At 41.9% G+C, this 22,328-nt stretch overlaps 1 protein-coding gene across 1 annotated transcript in view; it reads right to left on the reverse strand.

The window, feature by feature from the left end:
- Positions 1 to 22,328, reverse strand: part of pmfbp1 (polyamine modulated factor 1 binding protein 1) — an 840,874-nt gene that overhangs the window by 315,620 nt on the left and 502,926 nt on the right. Inside the window, 1 exon segment of the mRNA XM_085991731.1 lies at positions 1,463 to 1,621. Coding sequence (XP_085847857.1) covers positions 1,463 to 1,621 — 159 coding nt within the window.

Consider the following 22,328-nt stretch of genomic DNA (forward strand, 5'->3'; position numbering starts at 1 on the left):
CCTTAGCAGAGAGGTCAATAACCAGGGGGCACAGATTTAAAGTTATTGGTAGAAGGATTAGGGAGGAGTTGAGGAGAAATTTTGGACTTGGATATGCACGTGAAGTGCTGTAACCTGCAAGGCTATGGACCAAGAGCTGGAAAGTAGGATTAGGCTGGCTAGTTCTTTTTCGACTGGTACAGACACGATGGGCCGAATGGCCTCCTTCTGTGCTGTAAATTTCTATGATAGAATAGGTGGAAGGGGAGTTGGAGAAGATCTCATCAATGAGAGTGCATCTGGGATCAGGTCATCCTACCTGGGATATATATATATAAAAATGCTCAAAATTAAAGCTTGAAATCAATCTTGGGGGAAAAAAAAGTCAAGGACAACCTACCATACCTTTATAAACCAACTTTATTGGCTCTCTCAGCCATAAAGAAAAGTTAAAATACCAGCTTTAAACATACAGCACTTCTTAACTGGTCATTCAAAGTCCAATTCGGCAAAGGGGCCTGAAACAGACATTAGGCCCCCTATTTTCACATGCAATGGACCCAACGCCAGTTTCAGGCATGCAGCTTGAATGCCTACTAAGCTGCCCTAACCAACATGGCAGGTCCAGCACGTCTGGCCCGGAGTGAGCGTGCACACGCCACCCGCCATATTGGACTATGGTGCCTGTTTTATCCCTGTAAAATGGGCGCAGCGTGATCCAACTTCTAGGTCAGTGACTCCTGTCAGCAACAGGCTAACAGAGGTAAAGGTACGTACATCCCATCCACTTTACTTATTATAGGAGGGAGTGATTTTACCAAGACAGCAAAGATATTCACAATTCATATCTTTTTATTTTTAAACAATTGGAAATGAATTGGGTAGCCTTACTGAGGTTAAGGACATTGTTACTGTTTACGAGGTTGTGGCAAAATTGATGGGTTCAGCCTCTTTTTGCCCAGCAGTGATGCACATCTCATTTATTGCTGAGACAAGTGATATCTGTCCCAAGAGCCAGGAATTGATAAGTTAAGAAGCCGTTTTAAAGAACTGAGGCTAGATTATTGTGACTAAGTTGATCCTTAAGAAAGCATCATACCCCATTAATCCAACCTATTACTTGAAGCATTCACTTCAGATTCGATTACCTCCCATTTTTAAGAATTAACTTTGAAGTTCATGGGGGAGGAGGGGAAGGAACTATCACATGACATACACAATGATTTCAAAAATGCATGGAGAGAATATGCCAATGATTTTTCTGTATTCATAAATGAATTAGTATGTGGCGGAGAATAAATAAAGAATCTGCCTGAAATAGCATAGTATTTTCAAGGTATAATGTATGAACTGAATTCTTTCCTTTTTGAGACAAAATTCATGTTATAACTAAGCACGTACAAGGTATTTTTCCATAGATTCGGAAGTCAGAATTGCATTCAGTGTATCTTGAAGGCCCACTGAACAAAAACTAATAACTGACCTCCATTGACAAAGCATTCTGCTCATTTTGCACAGATAAGTTCTCCACCTCCAGTCGTGCATGAAGTTGTCCATTTTCTTCCACCAATTCATGGCAATGTCTCTGCAGTCGGGCCCTTTCGTCCTCAAGTTGTTTGATTGTCTGTTCAAGTCTTATCATCTGTGAAAATAAATATACACAATATAAATCTTAGCTCCTAATTGACATGAATGAACAAAGCAATCATTTAATTTACATCAGATGAACAAAAGTGCTCACTTGAATAGTTTCAGCTTTAAAACACAAAACCATTACTGATCAACATGTGTCCTAGATTATGTCCTTTTGCTTTATGTAATATGACATCAAGTAAATAAAATGCAACGCTAGTTAACATCCCCTTAGAGCAACTGACTATAACCTTATGCACTACATAGTGACACAGGCATCGAAGGGACAAGAGGAAAAAATTGATTATTCTGTAGGCGTTGTTGGCTACTTCCAAAGTCATTCTGGAATGCCGTACACAGAGTGGATGCTAAGTGAAAATTCATTGCAGTAAATTATCCTTTTGTGGTTTATGTAAGTACACTGTAACCTAGTTAAGACACAGCACATAAAAACCTTGCAATATATTCCTATCAGTCATGTGGCATCATATTTTACTTGCAATATCACAAAAGCTTTTTTGTTTGGCTGAAGTTAGTAGATTGTATATACAAAGCACTTTTGAAAACAATATGCTGACATCTGGAAGTAAATGAATTTTTAAATAATTTACAATAAGAATGTACCTGAAATAAAATAACAGATACCGAGGGAGTTGGTCGATGAAATGTTGAGATTAGGGTGAAGTTAATAAACAACTTGAGCTTTGTTTATGTCACCTGAAGCCTGATTGGGTTGTAGTCTTATAACTCGCTTCTGGACAACTGCTGTTCAAACATGTACTGAATAGTGTACAAATTGGTAAATCAATGCCAGAAATTACTACATATGTCATTTGACCTGTACATCTTCAAGTAAAACATTGCAAACAGTTTTAATATCCTTTTTACCCTACGTCACATTGCCTCAGCTCTTACAATGATGCTCAATGCCTGCTGTATAACAGGAAGTATGCGTGCTTTCTAATATAATATTCAGTACACATTATTAAAAAAACACAAACACTTGGGAGTGAGTTACTGGCTGCAATTCAACCCTAACATTCCCGGTATTATTGAATTGTGGCCTCTAGTGCTTGCTACACAGGAAGTATCCTGCATAGGACAAGGACAAATCATGTGACCTCATCTCAAAACATAAGAATCTTGAGAATGAAAATGCAACTTTACAACAAACTCCCAGATATTGTTGCACTTTGAATTTAACTGCAGTGAATCATTATGGCGCCAGCAGCGATCTTATCACCAGTAACCACAAAATGAACACATTGTTTCAAAATAATTAAGAGAACAATTTGTGCTGGAGGCTGTTGCAATCTATAATGTATTTTGACAAGTGTAGGCAAAGTACTACAACGTCCTGTTATGTCTTCTAGCGCTCGTAGTGCTTTGTAAAGACGACGCTGGACTCAGTAGTTTGTAATTAAAACTACTGTTTTATTTGTGTTGTAATGGCTGCCTGCCGCATGGTGCGGGGTGATATTTCCAAGTGTTGTGCGGCACCTGCGCACTACTTTCCCATCATCGTAGTGCTGCTGCACTTGATTTGAGTGTTAGTACACTTGTACAATGTAGTCCCAACATAACTATATAACATCCCTCTTTCCCAACAAAACTAATTACATCAATTTTCTATTTTACAATGTTTCCAGTTGAATAACGTTAACAAAATACAGAATGTGAGCTTTCTTTGCTCAATTTATATACAGATATTTGTCCATGTTGTTTTACTGTTCTGTGCGAATTATAATTGTCTTTATAATTATTCGCGAAACTGCTCAGGTGGTTGTATGTTACTCCTCCATCTTGTGGACTTGGCTGTAACTATTCCTTTCTGCGGTGTTTTGGTGTGTTCTTTTCTTGTTGCCGGTGCTGTCGTGTTTGGCTCTGGAGAGTGCATGTTTGCAGTTGTTGGATTTGAGGTGTTTGTTTCTGGCGTTATATTGTTTTCCGTGTCTGGTACTCTAACTGCTGTTAATGTTGTCCGCTGTTTGACAGCTTCAGGTGAGGGTCTGATATCGATCCTGTTTCGCCTGTATTGGTTTCCAGGTTCTGTCTCTACCAAGTAAGATCTTGGAGTATCAGCTTTTCCAATAACCTTGGCTGGACTCCATGTTCTCAACAACGGATCTTGTATATGCACTGATTGCCCATTTAGCAGCTCCGGTAGTGGTTTTGCATGCTTGTTATAGTGTGTGCTCCCCGTAGCTTGTGTTTCCATCAGCTTCTGCCGAACGTCCTCTTGGTCCTGGGGAGGATATATCTTTGCTCGTAGAGTTGTTTTGTATTTTCTACCGTTTAGTAGTTCTGCTGGTGATCTGCTCTCAAAGGTGTCAATCTGATTGCCAAAAGGGCGAGGTCTTGGTCTTCTCCCATCTCCTTGCTTTTAATGAGAGCTCTTTTGACTGTTTGGATCTGTCTTTCAATAAATCCGTGTCCCCTTGGGTAATGTGGGGATGAGGTAATTATTTTAAATCCGTATTTTCCAGCCAGTGCTCTGAATTCGCTGGAGGTGAATTGTGTCCCATTGTCGCAGATGACCTTCTCTGGGATGCCCTGTTCTGCGAATAAGTTTTTCGCAATTTTTGTGATTGTTGTGGCTCTCATGTCGTTTATCCTTCTGACAAAAGGAAATTTTGAGTAGTAGTCTGCTACTATGATGTACCACTCCTGGTTGCACAGGAACAGATCTGTTCCGACTGTGTGCCATGGTCCCGGGGGTACTGCCATTTGAATCATCTCCTCCTTCTGCTGTGTGTTTCGGTATTTCTGGCATATGCAGCATGTGGAGACCATTTGTTCTATGCTTTTGTACATGCCTATCCAGTACACAGCTGATCTGGCTCTTAGTTTACATTTCTCCATCCCCATATGGCCTTGGTGTATTAAGCGGAGAAGTTCCGTTTGCATCGTTTTTGGTATTATGATTCTTGAGCCAGCAAGGAGAACACCGTCCTCCACTTAGATGTCGTCTCTGATTGTCCAGTACTGTCGGATTTGGTTTTGGACCTGCTGGATCTTCTCCGGCCACCCCTGTATTACCTGTTGCATGAGTAGTAGCAACTCCTCTTCTTTACCAGTCTCCTCTTGAATTTGGCTAAGCTTTGTGGGAGTAACATTTACGAGGTGGTCAGGCCCTTCATCTCGTGTTTTTCGTGTGGTGACAATCGAGACAATGCATCTGTCAGTGCCATTTCTTTCACTGGCTGGTATTTTAATTTGAAGTCGTAACTTTGGAGTCTTAACAGTAACCTTTGCAGTCTTGCTGGGGCCTTGCTTAGGTTTTTCTTGTAAATTTGTTCGAGTGGACGATGGTCACTCTCTACCTCGAATTTTCTTCCGTATAAGTAGGTGTGGAACTTTTCGCATCCGTATACTACTGCCAATAGCTCTCTTTCGATGTTTGCATATCTTGTCTCTGCTGATGTCAATGCCTTCGATGTTTGAAGTTCCTCTCATGGGATTCCGACCATTGGTATTCGGTGTCTTCTTTTAGTAATTCTCTTAGGTTCGCTGTGTAGTCTGACATGTTCGGGATGAAAGAGCTCATATACTGGACCAAGCCGAGGTAGCTTCTCAGCTCCTTCTTGTCGTTTGGAGGTTTCATCTCTGCTATCATCTCGACTTTTTTGGGATTAGGCTTGACACCCTCTGATGTGTAGATCATGCCAAAAAATTAGCATTTCGTACTTTTAACGATGCACTTCTCGGCGTTCAGCTTGATGCCAGCCGTTCTGGTGCGCTCCATGGCCTCGTGCAAGTGCACGTCGTGGTCTCTTTCATTTGATCCGTAAACTTGGATGTCATCAGCGATTCCTATGGCTCCTTCACAGCCTTTGTATGTTTCATCGATCTTTTGTTGGAAGATGTCTTAGCTGACTTTCAACCCGAATGGCAGCCGCAGGAATTTATAACGCCCCAATGGTGTATTAAAAGTCGTCAGGTTAGTTGATTCTTCATCCAGTTTTACGTTCCAGTAGCCGTTTCTGGCATCCAGTTTGGAGAAGACTTTGGCTCCTGCCAGTGCTGGTGTGATTTCTTCTAATGTTGGTGTGGGGTAGTGGTCCCGCTTTATTGCCTGGTTTAAGTCTTTGGGGTCCAGACAGATTCTGAGCCGCCCGTTTGGCTTTTCCCGTACCACAATCGAGTTTACCCAGTCTGTGGGTTCAGTGACCTTTGCGATTATTTCTTTCTCTTCCATTTCTTTTAGTTTGGTGTATAATTTTTCTTTTAGCTCGATGGGTATTTTTCTTGGAGCGTGGATGACGGGTTTTACCTCTGGATCTATTGTTATATGGTACTTGAACTCCCCGAAGCATCCTACAGTGTCATCAAAACATTCTGGATACATGTCCATCAAATGTTTCGTGTCCATGATTTGTGGACGATTCTCCAGTGGAGTGTTGCTGTCGACTTTCAGTGATGTTTTTGTTAGTTCGTGGTTTACCGAGATTAACCCCAGCTTCTCGCAGCTGTTTAATCCCAGGATCGCCGGTCCCTCAGAGTCGGTCACATAGAACATGCAGTTGATGTTTCTGCTTTTGTGTGTTCCTTTTATATAGGTTGTTCCGAGTTGTCTGATCTCGCTCCCCCATACGCTGTCAGCGTGACGTTGTTTGCTTTTAAACATCCTCTTTTCGGGTATCTATCTTCGCCCAAGTTTTCGGGGAGGATCCTCTGGTATAGCCTCAGTGGAAGGATGTTGCTCTGAGCTCCTGTGTCCAACTTTACTTTTAGATTGACGGTTGTGGGCTGTCCTTCGATCCTCTTTTTAATCTGGATGATAGTGTGCCATTCTTTCTTTGGGGTGCTTTCCGCTCTGGACGTTTCATGTAAGAAAACCTTTATGGTTTCAATGTTCAGAGCTTTGTCGTACCCGCAGTCTTCGTCATCTTGCTCACCCATGGTATGGATTTTGTTTTTCTTTTGTTGGTTCTGCTGCCCACCTCTGCTTTTGGTGTGTAGCCCCTCTCTTTTAGCTCTGCACATCTTTTGCCAGTGGTTTGCTTTACCACACGTGTTGCAGCTTGTTCCATACGCTGGGCATTTTCTTCTGTCTGTGTAGTCGTGTTGTCTTCCGCAGTTTCTACACGTATTCTTCCTGCTGTCATATACCTGTTTTTGTGTGCTGTGCTTTTCGCGCACTGCATCTACTCTCTGATCCGGTTCGGGAGTTGTCCGCACATCAGCCGTATGAGTATTCAGCATTTTCATCTGTTGTTTTGTGGCTTCGTGAGCCCTCGCTGTATCTATGGCTTCTGATATTCCGAGCTTTTCTTTTCCTATTAGTTCTTTTTGCACTTCTGTATGTGCTGATCCCCATATTAATTGGTCTACCAGCCTTTCTTCTAGTTCCGTAAACTTGCATTTTCTGGCTTCGTTTTTTTTTAGTCTCGTTAGGAAATTGTCAGCCGTTTCACCAGGTTCCTGTCTTAAGCTTTGGAATTTATACCTGTGTATGCAGTGGTTTGATTTAGGCTCGAGATGGTTACTGAACTTTTCAAAAATCTCCGTAGGGTTTGTTTTATCCTCTTCGGATAAACTCCAGCTGTTAGAGATCTAAGCCTTTTTCTCCCGCCCACAGTAGAAAGTAGCTGACTTTTTCCTCGTCGGAGGAGCCTTTCAGGAAACTTTTAAATGTAAGCTCGCATTTTTGCTTAAATTTCCGGAAAGCTTCCACGATATCGTCGGCTTCCCAGTTCATGATGGGGAGCATATTCGCAGTCAGTGCATTGGACGCCACCATTTTAGCTGCCTGCACGATTCGCGGTTACAACGCTGCAGAGTTTACTTTTAAATTTCTTTCTTCAATCTGATATCGTTTTTATTTGCGTAAGTTTTACTCACTTATACTGCTGCCACCATGTTATGTCTTCTAGCGCTCGTAGTGCTTTGTAAAGATGACTCTGGACTCGGTAGTTTGTAATTAAAACGACTGTTTTATTTGTGTTGTAATGGCTGCCTGCCGCATGGTGCGGGGTGATATTTCCAAGTGCTGTGCGGCGCCTGCGCACTACTTTCCCAGCATCGTAGTGCTGCTACACTTGATTTGAGTGTTAGTACACTTGTACAATGTAGTCCCAACATAACTATGTAACAGTCCTATGATCTTTAACCTAACTTGGTGGAATAATTTACAGTGTACTCCTGTTTATTTGACACTATTCTTTGCAATCATTTAAATTTTTAAATAATAATGTACTGTACTACTTTTATGTCAATTTAACCTATCATAAGCAAATTTTCAGTTATCCAAATTCTTGATTATCCAAACCAAATTATTTTATATCAGAATGATTTGCATAAAAAGAGCTCTATATTACAACACACCATTTGAGTGAAGCAATCTATTTTTCATCTTTTTGTTTGCTTTACATTTTAAAGTTCTTCACCCAGTAATGCAAAGGTGGATAAAAGGCAGCATTCTGTAACACCGAGATCAAAGTCACCACCAGAGCCTGAGATAGTGATCAATAGGAGTTCAAAATCAATTTGACTATTGATTGACTGGTTAGGAGTTCTGTTGTTCTGAATGAACTTCCATTCATGGGATTTGCTTTTATGAAGACATGCAATGGGGAATTAAGATTTTTATGTACACTGACATAAATCAAATAACCCCATAGTACTAACATGTTGTGGAGTATCATCAGATGGATATTGTCACTTTAAGTGATGTGGTTAAGAGTTACACAGTTTTATCAATACTATGAAGGAAGGAAAATGAGAAGAGTCTTTCTGATTACTACATAGAAGCAAGTGCAGTTTCACTGCAAGAGATAGAGGGAAGGGTAGCTGCCACCGTGAGGGGCCTTGATAAGAATACCTCATCTGTGAAAAACTACTGCAGCAGATGAATATAAATTTGACGGGAGGCACTGGATGTATGGAGGGACTACATGACCAGACCTAAAGGAAAGGGGCATTAACGAACGGCAACAGGCCCAACAAGTAGACTATTCAGGAGATGGCATGAGTGAATTGCTCAGTAAATTAACTAAAATCTATGATCTTAAAATACTTATTTTTGAACAGTTTCAGCAGATTTCTACAGTACATGTGTAGGGGAGAGTATGGTATCATACCATGTCTACATCAAGTTGCATGATGACGCTATCACTAATTGTTTAATATTCCAATCATCTGCGAAGCCTTGATCATTACATGATTTGTTTCTGTACTGTTACTATTCAGAAATAAAATCTGTTAAAATGAGGGCGTGTCAAGCTTTGCTGCTTTCATTATCATTCCTTTGAGAGATTTGAGAGACAAACACCAAAGACCAATTAACCTGTTTGGAAAGAATGACAGACCTCATTTAGGATTTAGCAAAGGATAGAAAATGACTGACAAAACTTTCTAACTCACATTACTTAAATTTTAGATTTTGTAAGCCAGCTGAGGAACAACATTGATATTGAGACAACATTGATACGGAGTGTTAGGCCTCCCCACCCAAATCTCCCCACTATTACACCTTGTGACTGAGCAGTATTGACAAGATCAAAAGAAATAAAAACAATACTCAAGAAAGTATTTTTGCTTAATTTAAATATTATCTCTGCCAGTCTACAAAGGGCTACGGTTTCTTTAAAACAAGGATAGCAAAGCAATCAGTCTGAGATAGGTCAAATATCACATTTTTAATGCAGGCAGAAGATTGCCCAATGAGACTAGATTTTTTGTTGTTGTATGATTTGCACTGAAATCTTGCCAAAGAACTGTCAATTCTCTGCAGATCAGCTCAGCAATCAAACAGAATAACCTAATAGTCATAAAGCTACAGGAAAATTGAGGCACTGATTCACATTTTAATATCTGTAATTTCTGTAAGAGCAGTATTTCTGAATACCAAATCACAATTTCTGTCAAACGATAGTGCAATATTTCTCAATTCTGTTTATTGCATCTGAATTTTCAGGCTCATATGCAAGTCATATTACTCCCAAAAGGTTAAAAAAAAATACAAAACTTCAGCTTTTCCTTCAAAGAATTCAAACTGGATATAGGCTTACTTCAGTTCCCATATTCTCTTGTATTCCCTAGTTCCAGACATCAAAGAATTCTATTCCATCAATAATAACATAAAATAGTGAACAAAGAATACAAAGTACATAGCAATGTAGTGACAATATTTATTGAGGTCAGGAACTAGACTAACAGAACAGTAACAGGATATGGCTCTGAGAGGACATTATTCCTACATGTAGATAGAGTGATCCTTACACCTTATGCTATCTGAAATACAATGATTTATTCTTGATGGGTTATTTCTCTATCAGGAATGTTTTGTCATCCCAGCGTGTAGCTCCCATTGCAGAAGGAGAGGCTAATCCCACTGAGTCACAGATCACACCAATCATTGCATAAACTTATAAAAGGACAGTCTTATCTCACTCATAGCCTGCTAACTCTTTTTAACATACTCAACCTCTATTTCAATCCTTCCTTTGTGATGAAAATAAAAGTAAAGCCCAATTCTAATCAGTTACTGTACAGCCATTTAACTCTGCATCTGATGTACTAATTCAGTCATCTACAATTATTTAACAAGTTTCTATTTTAGTTTATGTAGGGCGAGACACTTAAGGCATTTTTTCCACTTCCTTTTTCTGAACTCTTCCTGCTCAATGCAACATCTTTAGCTGCGATAGCTGGTGCTGGGCCTCTCCCTTTACCACACTGAAACCAGCCACTAGGAGGTGCATGAGATTAAAGAGATCGCAGAGATCAGAGGAAATGTGAAGGTCACATGCCTTTAAACAATGGAAGGGAAACCATCAGAACCACTGGTCTTATTGAAGCAAAGGCTCCGACAGACCAGGTGGGTATAACACTAGCATATAAATTCATGCAATCCTGTGATCAAAAGGTTGAGTCATGCCTGAAGTGAACACGGGATAGAGTTAGGGCGGCTCTAATTTTCTGACCTGTGCTTCCTTCGTGTGCAGAACTGCTGAATTTACTCTTTGACATTATTTATAACGATTGAATAAGCTGGAGCAATTGAAAGAGGTTCACTGCTTGCGGGACCCGCCACCAATGTCGCCCAGCCTGGACCCGGCCAAAGTTGCCTCAGGATATCTCAGGCGAGTCTAGGTGCCAGGTGCAAGAAGTGAGCAGCCATGTTTGCAAGAATCAATTTTATGTAAACAAACAATCTTTGTTTTAATATTTTGAGAGCAGTAGCATTTGTAATTGGTGAATCCAGGTGGCACATGATGCAGTCCAATAAGGTGGAGTACAATGTCGAGGGTTTTCCGTTTGACACCTTGGATTCTTAAATATCTTGTAAGTGAACCTCTTTCAATTGCTCCACCTTATTCAATCGTTTCAATGCTTCTTAACACCAACCTTCTCCGCAATCACCTGATGCTGCACAGGACAGAGGGCATCAGCACCCGACCATATTGCTGCCCGGGACGCCAGGACTGGCCTCATCATAGCCAGATTTACTTCACTTGACGCTGTACACCCTGGCTGCCACATGATGTGCCAGGTTGGCACCACCCCACACCAACACCATAAAGCATCCCTACAATGCCCAAGCCATTCCTTTCACACTCATCACCATTGCAGGGGATACCGTTATGTCTCACCATTCACTGCAACTCACTAAGCCACTTACAAAGGTGCACACAAATCTGTCCAAGAATGCAAAGTGTTGAAAATAAAGGTTTCAATGTTTGACGCCGCATTTACATGAACATTGCATAAAACACCCAAGTGCCTACCCATGTGTGTTATTAGTTGGTATGATTGCAATAGGGTGAGGGCGAGTGTGAGGGGTGGCTAGTGAGACGGGAATGTGATAATATAGATAGAGAGGGATGGGCGGAGGTCCAAGGTAAGTTGGTGTGAGAAGGATGTGCAGGAGTAGGGTAGGGAAGGCAAAGTGATGGGGATGTGATGAGAGGCACAGCAGGATGAGGTTGAGTGTGGCTTTGTACTAACGTTTTGTGATCTACTGAGATCATTGCAACGTTTGCGGCACTGCACTCAGGTCCTCCTGACCACATCCCTGCTTGTGCCCTCCTCTGCAACGTGCAACTAGGCTGTGTTGATCTCCTGGGGAGGTCTCTTCCGCCCATGGGAACGAAGAGGTCCTCTCTGTGTGCTGTGGGAGAGCCTGGGTGCAGCCCTGTGCCTTTGTGCAGTCATCGTCAGTGTTTGTAATACCTCAATGCTGTAGAACACTGACAGCACAAATGTCAAAATAAATTTGGACATGATCCCTTAAAGGAAACCAGCTGATGATGTGTCATCAAATGACATCACCAGACCCGCTTCCTCTAATTGGCCGGAAAACACGCTGGGTAAGCCCACTCAAGGGAAATTCATTTCACAGAGCGGGATGGAGCCAGCAGCGGGGTCGGGACCCGCCACCAATGTCGCCCAGCCTGGACCCGGCCAAAGTTGCCTCAGGATATCTCAGGCTAGTCTAGGTGCCAGGTGCAAGAGGCAGAACTTTTACAAGAAATGGAAGCATGACAAGTGGCAGATGGAATTTAATACAGAGAAGTGTGAGGTGATGTATTTTGGCAGAAGGAACAGGGAGAAGCAATATACACTTAATGGCACAGTTTTAAACAGTGTGCAGGGACAGAGGGACCTGGGAGTTAATGTGAATAGATCCCTGAAGGTGGCAGGACATATTGAGAGAATGGTTAACAAAGCATATGGGATCTTGGTCTTCATAAATAGAGGTATTGAGTACAAAAGTAGAGAGGTTATGCTGAACCTTTATAAAGCGTTGGTTGGGCCACAACTGGAGCATTATGTCCAGTTCTGGTCACCACACTTTAGGAAGGATGTGAAGGCCCTTGAGAGGGTGCAGAGGAGATTTACCAGAATGGTTCCGGAGATGGGGATCTTAGCTACAAGGACAGGTTGGAAAAGCTGGATTTGTTTTCATTAGCGCAAAGGAGGTTGAGGGGTGATTTGATAGAAGTGTACAAGATTATGACGGGTTTGGGTAGGCTAGATGGGGAAAGGCTGTTCCCACTAGTTGATGGTACAAGGACTAGGGAACACAGATTTAAAGTTTTGGGCAAGAGATACGGGGGGATGCGAGGAAAAACTTTTTTACGCAGCAAGTGATGATGACCTGGAACTTGCTGCCGATGGAAGTGGTGGAAGCGCAGACACTCAATGGCCGCGATTTTATCAGCACTGAGAGGGCGGGTTTGGAGGCGGGTCAAGGTTTAAAATCGTTTTGATTGACGGCGGGTTCCGATCCTGCCATCAACCCACCTCCAAACAATTTTCCCAAGTGTCGGGTCCCCGATTTGCGCATGGAGCCGACACCTAGCGGTGGGAAGAGGATTAAAGCCACTTATCTGCCTGTTAACAGGTACTTGATAGTAGTTAACAGGCTCTTTTTCAATTTTATCACTTCTGCCTTGGGGTTCCCGATGTCCGGACACCACGCCAGGTAAGTGTGGCGTGTTGAGAGTCTGCTGTAATGTTTCTGCATTAATGACAGCTGCAGAAGTGGTGTGAAGGATCCAATGGTGAGTTTCAGAGGTAAGAAAATGTTGGGAAAATCATTTTTAATGCATTTACACTTTCCTGTAGGTAACAAGTTTTGAAATCGATGTCTAGTCCCACCTCATTGGGAGAACCTCTCTCACCAGTGACAGATCGCTTTTGTCACCTCACCTGCAGCTGCCATCTATTCCAGCCTATGGAGGGGGTCACTGGAGAGCCTGGGTGCAAGAGCTCACCTTTGTACAGTGATTGTCGGTGTTTGCAGCACCTCAATGCTGTCAAACACTGAGAAATGAGCTGTCAAAAAAGTGTGTATGGTCCCTTTAAGAAAACTGGCAGAGGACGTGTCATCAAATGATGTCATCTGACTGGTTTCCTCTTAATTGGCCGGCAAGCCCGCAGGGCGGGCTTAACAAGGTCAATCAACGTAAAATCATGTCCGTGGGCCGCATGAAGTTGGGGGCGGGACTGTGACCCGGAAACCACCTGACCCGCTCCCAACCCGCATCCAATGACAAAATCGCGGCCAATGTTTTCAAGGGGAGGCTGGATAGGCACTTGAGGGAAATAAACTTGCAGGGCTACGGGGATAGTGGGGGAATGGGACTGACTGGATTGCTCTACAAAGAGCCGGCACGGACTCGATGAGCCGAATGGCCTCCTTCTGTGCCATTATAGAAACATAGAAGATAGGAGCAGGAGTAGGCCATTCGGCCCCTCGAGCCTGCTGCGCCATTTAATGAGATCATGGCTGATCATCCAAATTCAGTACCCTGTCCCTGCTTTCTCCCCATATCCCTTGATCCCTTTAGCCTTAAGAATAGAACTCTATGACAGCTATCACTGATCAATATAGTACTGGGGGAAAGAGTGAGGCATGAAACCTGAAATTCATTGGCTACTTCACTGATACAGAAAGGAGAGTGACCCCCTAAAGCTAAAGTAATGGGACCAGAGCATGCTGAGCATTACACTCACTAATTTCCCACAGGCTAAAACTCCTGGGATTTTCTGGGAAAAGCCCTAATGAATTGTTGATGATGAGCTCCTAACAGATTAGGCCTAGTGTTGGGAGCTCGGCAAAAAGGAAGGAGGGGGAAAATCACACAGATCCTGAGCATGGGCTGCAGCTAATATTTAAAGGGATGTGGCCACTTTAAGGTATGGCTGCAATTAAGGGAAGTAAAAATTGTTGCAGCCTTAAAAGGCTGTAAATATATTAACAATTAATCTGTTTTGGTGACATTGGTCAAGGAATGAATATTAGCCAGGATATTGGAAGAGTTCATTGCTTTTCTTCTAACTTGTGTGGTTGGATCTTTTATGTCCACCTAAACAGGCAGACAGAGCCTCAGTTTAATGTCTCATCTAAAAGATGACACCTTCAACAATGCACGGTACCACACTTAAGTGTCAGCCTGGATTATTCGCTCAAGTCATAGAGCTGGCTTGAAGCCACAACCTTCTGACGAACAGGCAAGAGTGCTACCACTTAGTCAAGCTGAGACATATGTACTACTGGCCCAAGCCAAGCTTTCACACAACCGGACAGCTTTTACATTGCTTATCATACATGCCCATACTGCAACTATAGATTCAAGCTGCAGCTTACAACTGGTATCCTTGGCACACTCACATCTTCACTCATAAATAACCTACCTACATGATGCATGATCACTTACTGACATACAAAATGGGCTGCAGTATGGCCACATAGCTGCCAATTACTTTTATACTTGCAGCAGTGTAATGTCATTGGGCAACAGTGCCATGCTGCTATTGATATTCATGGGAAAGGAGATAAAAATGATAGTCATGCAAATCAATGCAGCAGTCACCCGTTTGATACATGTGTGGACAGCACCTTGGCTGATACTGGGGATCATTCCTGTGCTAGTCTAAAAGGAGGCAGAGGCAAATAAATAGAGGAAGGAGGTGACCTCCACTGGAACAGGTAATGCTGCCCCCATGATGTAGGTTGCTTATAGGTGTTGAGGAAGTGTACTTTTATATTACAAAATGGCTTCCCAATGTACAGAATAGAAAACACAAAATGGCTTCCATAGATTAGTAATTGCTAGTTCTGCTGAAAAAGCAGAACTCTCCAATTAACAAAATGACCTCAACTGTTAATTAGAACAAAGACCTTCAAAGGTACATACTGCTAGCCTCCCTATCTCTTTCTCATAGCTAGATGAAGAGAGTCCTTGAGTCATGTATAAACCAGGATGGGGAGTCAGAGAAGAACAGAACTTATAGATTAGATAACCCTATCTGTAGGCATTCCTTTTTGTTCCAGTCCTTTTTATCCTTGATTACAGTTTGACTAACACTATATTTTTCTTGTTACTAATTATGATCTCAGACTTCGATCATGTGATTCTGAAGGCTTGCTTTAACTATAAATATGTTACCTTTTGCCTATGATCTTAGAAGTGGTCAGCGTAGCCATTGTCTACATGTCCGCTTCCCTTGTATACAAGAACTAATAAAGTCTTCCTTTGACGATACTTTGTGTTTAAAGAGTCTTACTCGGAAGTCGAGACTTCGACAGTCTTACTTGGAGGTTCCACCGAGATCACTTGCTGCCTTTCGGTAAGTCACGGACAAAGACATCATGAATTTCTAGTGACAGATCCTGAATGGCCACAGTGATGTTTTATCACATATTAAGGATTTCTCATTAGATACTGAATTGGTGTAGTCTGTTTCTTCCGACAAGAGTACTGCGATCAAGTTAAGACTCGTGTTTTAGACTTGAGTGAATCCTGTAACTTTTGCTTCTTTTATTTTAACGTTAAAAGGAGGAGGATACTGACAGCTCAGGTCTCAAAACTATCGGGCAAAGGAGACACATCCCAGACTAAGAAAGGTACCGGGTTGTGAAAGAGAGCGCTAAAAGTTAAATCTGCAGCATCAAGGGTGGGTCCCTTGAGCCGGGGTTAAAGTCCCGCGGCAGAAAGTATCGTTTGAGGATTGTCACTGTGTTTTAAAGACCTGTATTACCAGGCTCAGGACTATTCTCCGTTGAGATACCTTCTACGAGGGTTCAAGCCCCTCGCATTAAAGCATAAGGATTTTATATGAACATAGAGGTTAAGAATTATCGCAACCATTGTTTTCTGTTTTGTTTGTTGATTGTTGACAACATTAAGACAGAAGACTTTCACATAAAGTATAAGTTAAATGTTAAAGGACTCAGCTTGTAGTGGCGTACAACGCAAACTGAGAATTGACTATTTGTTTAGTTTAGAGTATAAGATCAATGTCTGAGCATTTTAATGTCTGTTTGCCTGTTTGGGCTGTTGCATTACTTGTCATTTCTTTGATTGTTGTTATCACTTTTTATTGTTCATCACTTATGGTCCTTTGGACAGTCAGTAATAGTCGTAAGGGGGTAAAGGGCGAAACTTGCGATCTAGAAGAAGAGTGCCTAGTATAAATTAAGAACTAAAACTTTACTAAGATGGGAGCTTCACAGAGTAAGATCCCAGAAAAAGGGACTCCTGTTTTTTTTACATCTTTAACAACTATGGTCGAATGTCCACAAATGATTTATCTAAATGGTCTAAATGGACCAAGAAAGACAAACACCCATTCCGAGCTACGGACAATAGTCCATGAGTTACCGGACCCCTCAGAGGACTTAGAAAAAGCAATTAATGAGCTCAAAAGCATCGTTATTTGCCATCAGCCCACTATTGTGGACGTCGACCAGCCACTCAGAGCTTGGTTAAAAGATTCCAAATACCACCTTTTAACAGATGGTCCAGGTAGTTTAACGACCATAGAATAAATCAGCACTGGAATCCTGAAACACTACCAAACGATGCATTCTGGACCAACTTATATACAACAATGCATGCTAAATTCCCAAAAAGAACTAATTGGACAAAAATAATTGAAACCACTCAGAAAAAGGACGAAGACGTTGAGGATTATATAGAAAGAATAGAAGCAATTATGGGGCAACATTCTGGAATGACCAAAGAAAATTACCAGATCCCTTTAATTAATGCCCTTGTAAATGGTCTCAGAACAGAACTTAAAGAACCATTGACTTTAGTCTGCCTAGATTGGAGACATAAAACAACTCCTGAATTAACACAAATTCTGAAAAGTATTCAGGAGAGAAATAGAGACCAAAAGAGTAAGGTTTCCCTCTTAATGGAGCAGACAGCTCCCGTAGCTCCGACTGCCCAGACTACCATTTATTATCAGGGCCACTACAGAGGACGAGGCAGAGGGTATAACAGAGGCGGATTTAGAGGAAATAGTAGAGGAGGGACTGGCAGAGGCCAGTGGAACGGAAGAGGCGCAAACTCTCCATGTTTTAACTGTGGTCAGATCGGACACTGGAAGTCCGACTGCCCGTTCCCCAAGCAGCAGAATCAAGGATGGGGAAGTGCCCCAAACAATGTAAATACCCAAGCCCAGGTTCACACTCGTCCGCAGGCAGGTTTTACTACAGGGAATCCGTGGAGAGGTCAAAATACGGAAGGACAATTCGGATACCCAGGGCAAAATTATTCAGCATGACGCGGAGAAACAGCCCCGAACGTTACCCATATTCTTCAGTTACTTTTAGTCTCACTAAATTCTAGCGATGAGCCATATTTATCCATAAAAATGCAGGGACAGAGTCCCTTTTCTCGTTGACACAGGAGCCACAACCTCACTATTAACAAAGCAATACGCTAGAGGAACTCCGTGTACTGAAAAGAATGTCACATGTGTAGGACTTTCCGACGTCTCACAGATTATGACGTGGTCACAACCGTTAGAAATACAAGCAGACAATTTCTCTGGCCAGCATGCCTTTCTTCTATCAGATGAAGCCCCCATGAACCTTTTAGGGGGAGATTTGCTGTGCAAAATGCAGGCAACAATAATTTGTTCAGAAAAAGGACTGCAGGTGCACATCCCTACCGATAGATGTACTATGTGCCCTTTACAAAATTGCTCCCCTCCCATCGTCTACCAGTGGACAAACAAAAACCAAGAATTAAGCCACACATTAATGATGATTGTAGGAGCACTGCAATGTGTCTCAAGCACAGCCTCAGAGTACCAGAAGGATTTGAAATTAGACAGCTGGCACATGAACCTGCATTGCACTGCCTTTTATGACGACACGGGAAAGAACAAAAACTATAAGACTGTTACAAACCCTTTTTGGGCCGGAACTTCCTGTTTAAAATTCGGACAATCTTTATTGGGCCCGAAGGAATAGCAGCTGCCGTAACGTTAACTCCAGAAGCATGGGAACTGTTTCAAGTCAAGGACTCTAAACCACACTGCACTCTCGCTGTCGCAAACGGCCGTCACCCAAGAGATCTAGGGCCAATGGTCCTCCGTTTTTGCTGCGAAATGATCACCCAATTGGTGACCAAGCCCCGAACAGATTTATCAGAAACTCCTATTTCCAATAGTGACTTAGCGTACTACGTAGACGGGTCAGCCCTTAGGGATGACAAGGGATCACCTAGGGCTGGATATGCCATATCAGATGATCACTCGATTGTGGAGGTGCTCTCACTACCTCAATCCTTTTCAGCGCAACAAGCAGAACTCTTCGCTCTTACAAGAGCTTGCATACTGGCTACTGATCAAACCGTTAATATTTATACCGACTCCAGGTATGCTTTTGGAGTTGCTCACGATTACGGACAGATCTGGAAATTAAGGGGATTTCTAACTTCCTCAGGTTCAACTATTAAGAATGCTGAACAAATCAATAATCTTTTAAAGGCCCTCATGTGTCCCACTAAGATTTCAGTTATTAAATGTCAGGCTCATACAGGTAGTCAGGATCAGATATCAGTGGGTAACGAACGAGCAGACAGAGCTGCTAAGTCAGCAGCTTTGTCTGATACAGGGACACAAGTTTCAGCCTTTGTTCTGCGTCAACAGAAATCAGACAATGACCCACTGATGTTTTAGCCTTTCAGTCACAGGCTAACTCGGACGAAGTGTTAAGTTGGGCAAGGGATTCTTGCTTTAAAACGCCTGAAGGGGTATGGGTTCACCATGACGGCTGCATGGTGGCTCCTAAATCTTTACTCCCATGGATTGCCCGATGCGTTCATGTGTTCACGCATGCGGGCAAAGGGGGGATGGCAGACTATATTAATCAAACATGGTATGCACCAGGTATTTCGGCAATTGCAAAACAAATCAGTGAAAGGTGCACCACATGCCAGGAAATGAATCCAGGTAAAACAGAGAAAGTACAGTCTGCCTCCCACCCGAATCCATCAGGCCCTTTTGTAAATTTACAAATGGATTTTATTGATTTACCTCCATGTCTAGGATTTAAGTATGTATTGGTAATTATAGATATGTTTTCAAGATGGGTCGAAGCCTTTCCATGTAAAAAGAACGATGCTGTAACAGTAGCAAAGCGTTTGTTAAAAGAAATCATACCAAGGTTTGGAATACCTATGCAGCTTTCAAGCGATAGGGGATCGCACTTCACTGGAATAATTGTAAAGGAACTATGTAAAGCTTTGCAGATTAATCAGCATTTTCACTGCAGTCATCATCCGCAATCTTCAGGACTGGTAGAAAGACATAATGGAGTGCTGAAGAATAAACTTTCTAAACTTTGCAATGAAACTGGACTTAAATGGGTCGAACTATTACCCTTAGCATTGATGATAATGCGAGCAGCAACTAACAGGACAACTGGACTGTCGCCACACGAGATCGTCATGGGGCGACCCCAAAGACTGCCATTCTCAGCACCATTTACGGTTAAACAAATGGACATTCATAAAATGGACGAAAGTATGCTAAACTATTGCATTGCATTAACTAGATGTATTTCTAGCTTCCACCAACAGGTAAAGGAAGCTCAAACGGAACCAGCAGAAGGAAAGTGCCATAACTTGGAACCTGGAGATGACGTCTACGTAAAAGTTTTCAAAAGAAAGAACGGTCGGCAGCCACGCTTTGAAGGACCGTATCAAGTGCTCTTAACAACAAACACAGCCATAAAAGTCAAGGAAAGATCTTCCTGGATTCACGCATCCCACTGCAAGAAGGCACCGAATAGAGACAATTGAATCTTGAAAGACTTAAACAATGAAGATGTTACTTATATTTTGTATACTAATCGGACTACTGAGTCTAATATGCCAGGGAGATGGGGAAAGATCCCGAAAGAAACGAGAATTACACGTGAATACTTTTTTGTACATATAACCAACATCGTTAAACATATTAGAGACGCAGTGAGTCAGTATGAAAACCCAAAGAACCAAGGATGTTTTGACTGGGTAGTGGGGGGATGGCTGGGATCAATAGGACAAACATTATTGCATGGATTAGTAGTAGTGATAGCAGTGATTGTATGTATTTTTCTATTTTTCACAGTGATTAAATGCTGTTGCAATAGGCTAGGTGAGGCAGCTATACCAGGAGGAAGTATGATGATGCAGAGGGAAGTAAATGAAGAAGAGGAGAAGAATGGTCCCCTAGGGGAAGAAATGAAACGATTGAATAGGATAAACATTTAGGGGCTAGATTGGGAACAACAGGCTAGGGAAAAGAAAGAGGACTCCAGGAGCACTTGAGCTCATGAAGACCCCACAGGTCAGGCATAAACTGTGCGGGTCACCACCATATTTTTAGTCCTCCTCTATAAGCTGTTTGTTCCCTATCTCCTGAGAAGGTGTTTAGTCACGCCCAACCTGCAGGCTAACATAAGCTGCAGGACATAGACTGTAATCTGCAGGCTAACATAAGCTGCAGAAAATAGAATAAAACCTGCAGGCTAACATAAGCTGCAGGAGTACCAAGCAGATATAGGTCAAGAGCCCCAGCAATTGAATAGAGCACAGTGAATAAAGTAAAATCCTTAGGATTGGATTGTCCTAGTAAGGACAAAAGGGGGGAATGAGGAAGTGTACTTTTATATTACAAAATGGCTTCCCAATGTACAGAATAGAAAACACAAAATGGCTTCCATAGATTAGTAATTGCTAGTTCTGCTGAAAAAGCAGAACTCTCCAATTAACAAAATGACCTCAACTGTTAATTAGAACAAAGACCTTCAAAGGTACATACTGCTAGCCTCCCTATCTCTTTCTCATAGCTAGATGAAGAGAGTCCTTGAGTCATGTATAAACCAGGATGGGGAGTCAGAGAAGAACAGAACTTATAGATTAGATAACCCTATCTGTAGGCATTCCTTTTTGTTCCAGTCCTTTTTATCCTTGATTACAGTTTGACTAACACTATATTTTTCTTGTTACTAATTATGATCTCAGACTTCGATCATGTGATTCTGAAGGCTTGCTTTAACTATAAATATGTTACCTTTTGCCTATGATCTTAGAAGTGGTCAGCGTAGCCATTGTCGACATGTCCGCTTCCCTTGTATACAAGAACTAATAAAGTCTTCCTTTGACGATACTTTGTGTTTAAAGAGTCTTACTCGGAAGTCGAGACTTTGACAGTGTCCTTACATGTGACAGTTGACATTGAGGAAAACTTGAATAGGAAATGTTGACACAAAAGCAGGACCAAAAAATGTGACAACAGGAAGTAAAGATTGTGGACAGGAAGTGCATGACCAACAAAAGATGTTTTAATAATATATAGTTAAAGTTAATTCTTGAAGTTTAGTGGTATGATACATCTACTTTAGAGTAAGCTGTTTCCTTAATGACCTCAAAGCCAATTGTTATCTACCAAGAATTGGACAAGTCAGTATGTTTGGCAGTAATATTTTCTTATTGTTGAACATTATACTTTTTAAGGAAAGGAGGAATGCCTAAAAATAAGGGGCCGTCCATTTAAGACAGAGATGAGGAGAAATTTTTTCTCACAGAGGGTCGTGAGTCTTTGGAACTCTCTTCCTCAGAGGGCAGTAGAAGCAGAGTCTTTGAATATTTTTAAGGCAGAGGTAGATAGATTCTTGATAAGCAAGGGGGTGAAAGGTTATCGGGGGTAGGCGGGAATGTGGAGTAATCAGATCAGCCATGATCTTACTGAATGGCGGAGCAGGCTCGAGGGGCCGAGTGACCTACTCCTGCTCCTAATTCGTATGTAAGGCTATATATGATTGCATTTTTACAGATAAAAAGGCATATTGCCTCTATTATGTTACTTCTAAGAGTTTTAAATATCCTGATTAATTTTTTTTAAATCAATACAAATAGCATAATGAATCTACAAAAGATCATGCTGTGATTTGGAACTTACATTTTGTAACAAACTTGTCC

Source organism: Somniosus microcephalus, chromosome 6, assembly GCF_052327205.1.
Source record: "Somniosus microcephalus isolate GS21.2 chromosome 6, FLI_Smic_1.0, whole genome shotgun sequence".
In the NCBI taxonomy this organism is placed as follows: Eukaryota; Metazoa; Chordata; class Chondrichthyes; order Squaliformes; family Somniosidae; genus Somniosus; species Somniosus microcephalus.